The following is a 2,256-nucleotide window of genomic DNA, read 5'->3' as shown; positions in this document are numbered from 1 at the left end:
TCCTCAGGAAGTCCAACGGGATCCTCGGCCCGTCCAACAGCACCGCCTCGATGGTCGCGTGCGTCCTGGCGTTGAAGGCCTCGCGGATCAGCTCTGTAGTCTCCTCAGGGAGGATGGTGTCGATGCTGCGGTAGTCACCATCCCTGAACAGCGGACCGACGGTTTCAGGCGGACCATCGCCGTGTCCATCCTCCTCGTCCCGATCGGCAAGAAGAAGAACGATGGTCTCCAGCGGACCGCTCCGCTGGAACTCGTTCCACTGCAGCAGCAGATGGCCGGGAGACGCCTCGTACTCGGGGATGCTCAAGGGGAGGACGTGATTCTGCGGTAGCAGGGCCACGCCACCGCCCATGTTCTGCATAAATTGATCGAGGTCGATGGCGTCGTCGTCCACGGCCTGTTCTTCCTCGACCACGGCGTCGTCACCCTCCACCATGGCCTGTTGAAGGGCGCCGTCCTCATCCTCCATGGCCTCCTCGAGCCCGGCGTCAACCACCTCCATGCCCTGGCCGTGGTCACCCTCCATGTCCTGCAGGGCGCCGTTCTCGCCATCCTCCTCCATGTCCTGCTGGATGAGGGCGCCGTGCTCGCCCTCCATGGCCTCCTCGAGCCCGGCGTCGTCCGCCTCGATGCCCTGGCCCTGATCACCCTCCATGACCTGGCCCTGATCACCCTCCATACCCTCCTCCTCCTCCTCCTCCTCCACGCCATCGTCGATCCCGGCGTCTGCCTGCTGGAGGGCGTCGTCGTCGTCGTCGATGGGCGGCGCGTGGGCACCGCTATCATCCTCCATGAGTCTGCGAGGGAGACCCGACCGAGAGGAGGAGGATGCGGCCTTCCGCTGGGGTGAGACGAGGGAGGAGAGGGTTGAGCACGGACGCGTGCGCGGCGCTGGGCGAAGCCGGGAGAGAGGAAGACGAGGAGCGAAGAGCCGAGGGCGGTGGTCCGTCGGGGCTTTTGGCAGAGCGGGCGGGCGGGCGCCGGGCGGGGTATTTGACTTGGGTCCGAAGGCAGCGCGGCCGTTGGATTTGTATCGATGCTGCGTGGCGGTGCGAGGGCGCGTGAAGCCGTGAAATAATCCAGCAACGGCCGGGCCATCCTCTGTTTTTTTTTAAAAATCCACCTCCGCTCCCCGCCCCACTCCTAGCACCGATCCCCGTCCCTACGACGCGCCGGCGGCGATGGGCATCCCGGCGATCACCACGCGCCTCGGCGTCTCGGGGTCCCGCACCGGCGCACCGTCATCCACAAGGCCGGCGAGCTTCGTCGCCTCTACGACGTCAACTTCGACTCTTCTGTCCTCGGCATGGTAAGCGGGCCCGGACTGCCCACCCTCTCCCGAGTTCCCGTCCGTCTTCCGCCACGCGGAAGTGCCTATGACCTGTGTGCTTTTGCAGGGCGAGGTCTACAAGGCCATCATCTGCCTGGAGATCGCTGCGTCCAGGTGAGTCTGGGTTTGCTGGTCAACTGTTCGATGAATTGCCCGTGTAGCGAATCTTCTAGGTCCTGTTGTGACCCTGACCCTTGTCATTTCGTTTTTTTGGTCGCTGAAGTTCCTGGTGATATTTGAACGTGCGGAGGCTGTGCACATGAGCGGGATTTCTGAGAAGGCGTACATCAGATCATCTAATGCTGGTCAACTGTTCGATGAATTGCCCGTGTATGCTTACCATCCCTGTTTTGCTGATCGATGCGTCAAATTCCTACCCTTGATTATTAAAGTGAAATTTGCTCGTGTAGGATGACTTTACATGTGTGTGAATTGGGCATCCAGTTTGGTTGTGTCAGGTTGATGCCTTTTGTTCACAAGGGATTATCGATGTAAGTCTTCTCTCATGGCAGTCGAATTGCACTTGCATCAATATTTGAGGGCTTATTGATTGTGAATTTTTTTCTTGAAACCATGAATTGTAGACGATGGCACTATGAGATTAATTGAAACTATCCACAAGTTTGCAAGTTCCAACCTGATCAGCACTGACCTTGGCCGGCCAGTGTTCACTGCAGCAGCCTTCTAATTATGTGCAAAGGGGCACAAGGTGTTTTGCCTGTTTCAGTAACAGTGCACTTTGTTCTTCTGCAAGGCATAGGCGATTTGCCTTTAGTGCTGAAGGTTTCCTTATTTTTCTTGTAGCTCAGTTGACAAACTAAAACTGATAGATCTATGTGGCTGCCCGACCATTCACCAACGCATCCCCTGCCTCACCTCTTTTCCACAGGCAAGTGCATGCTGCCGAGCTAGCCAACAACATCGCA

General features: G+C 58.3%; 1 protein-coding gene across 1 annotated transcript; it reads left to right on the top strand.

Moving 5' to 3' along the window:
- LOC8078111 lies at positions 829-1,908 on the top strand. The gene is made up of 5 exons (XM_021456120.1): positions 829-989; positions 1,068-1,309; positions 1,398-1,444; positions 1,554-1,660; positions 1,741-1,908. The coding sequence occupies exons 1-5, from the start codon at positions 829-831 to the stop codon at positions 1,823-1,825; spliced, it is 642 nt and encodes a 213-aa protein (XP_021311795.1). The 3' UTR covers positions 1,826-1,908.

The sequence above is a fragment of the Sorghum bicolor genome, chromosome 3, assembly GCF_000003195.3.
Source record: "Sorghum bicolor cultivar BTx623 chromosome 3, Sorghum_bicolor_NCBIv3, whole genome shotgun sequence".
Taxonomy (NCBI): domain Eukaryota; kingdom Viridiplantae; phylum Streptophyta; class Magnoliopsida; order Poales; family Poaceae; genus Sorghum; species Sorghum bicolor.
Note: the sequence above shows the minus strand (reverse complement) of the source record. Positions and strands in the feature narration are given on the sequence as shown.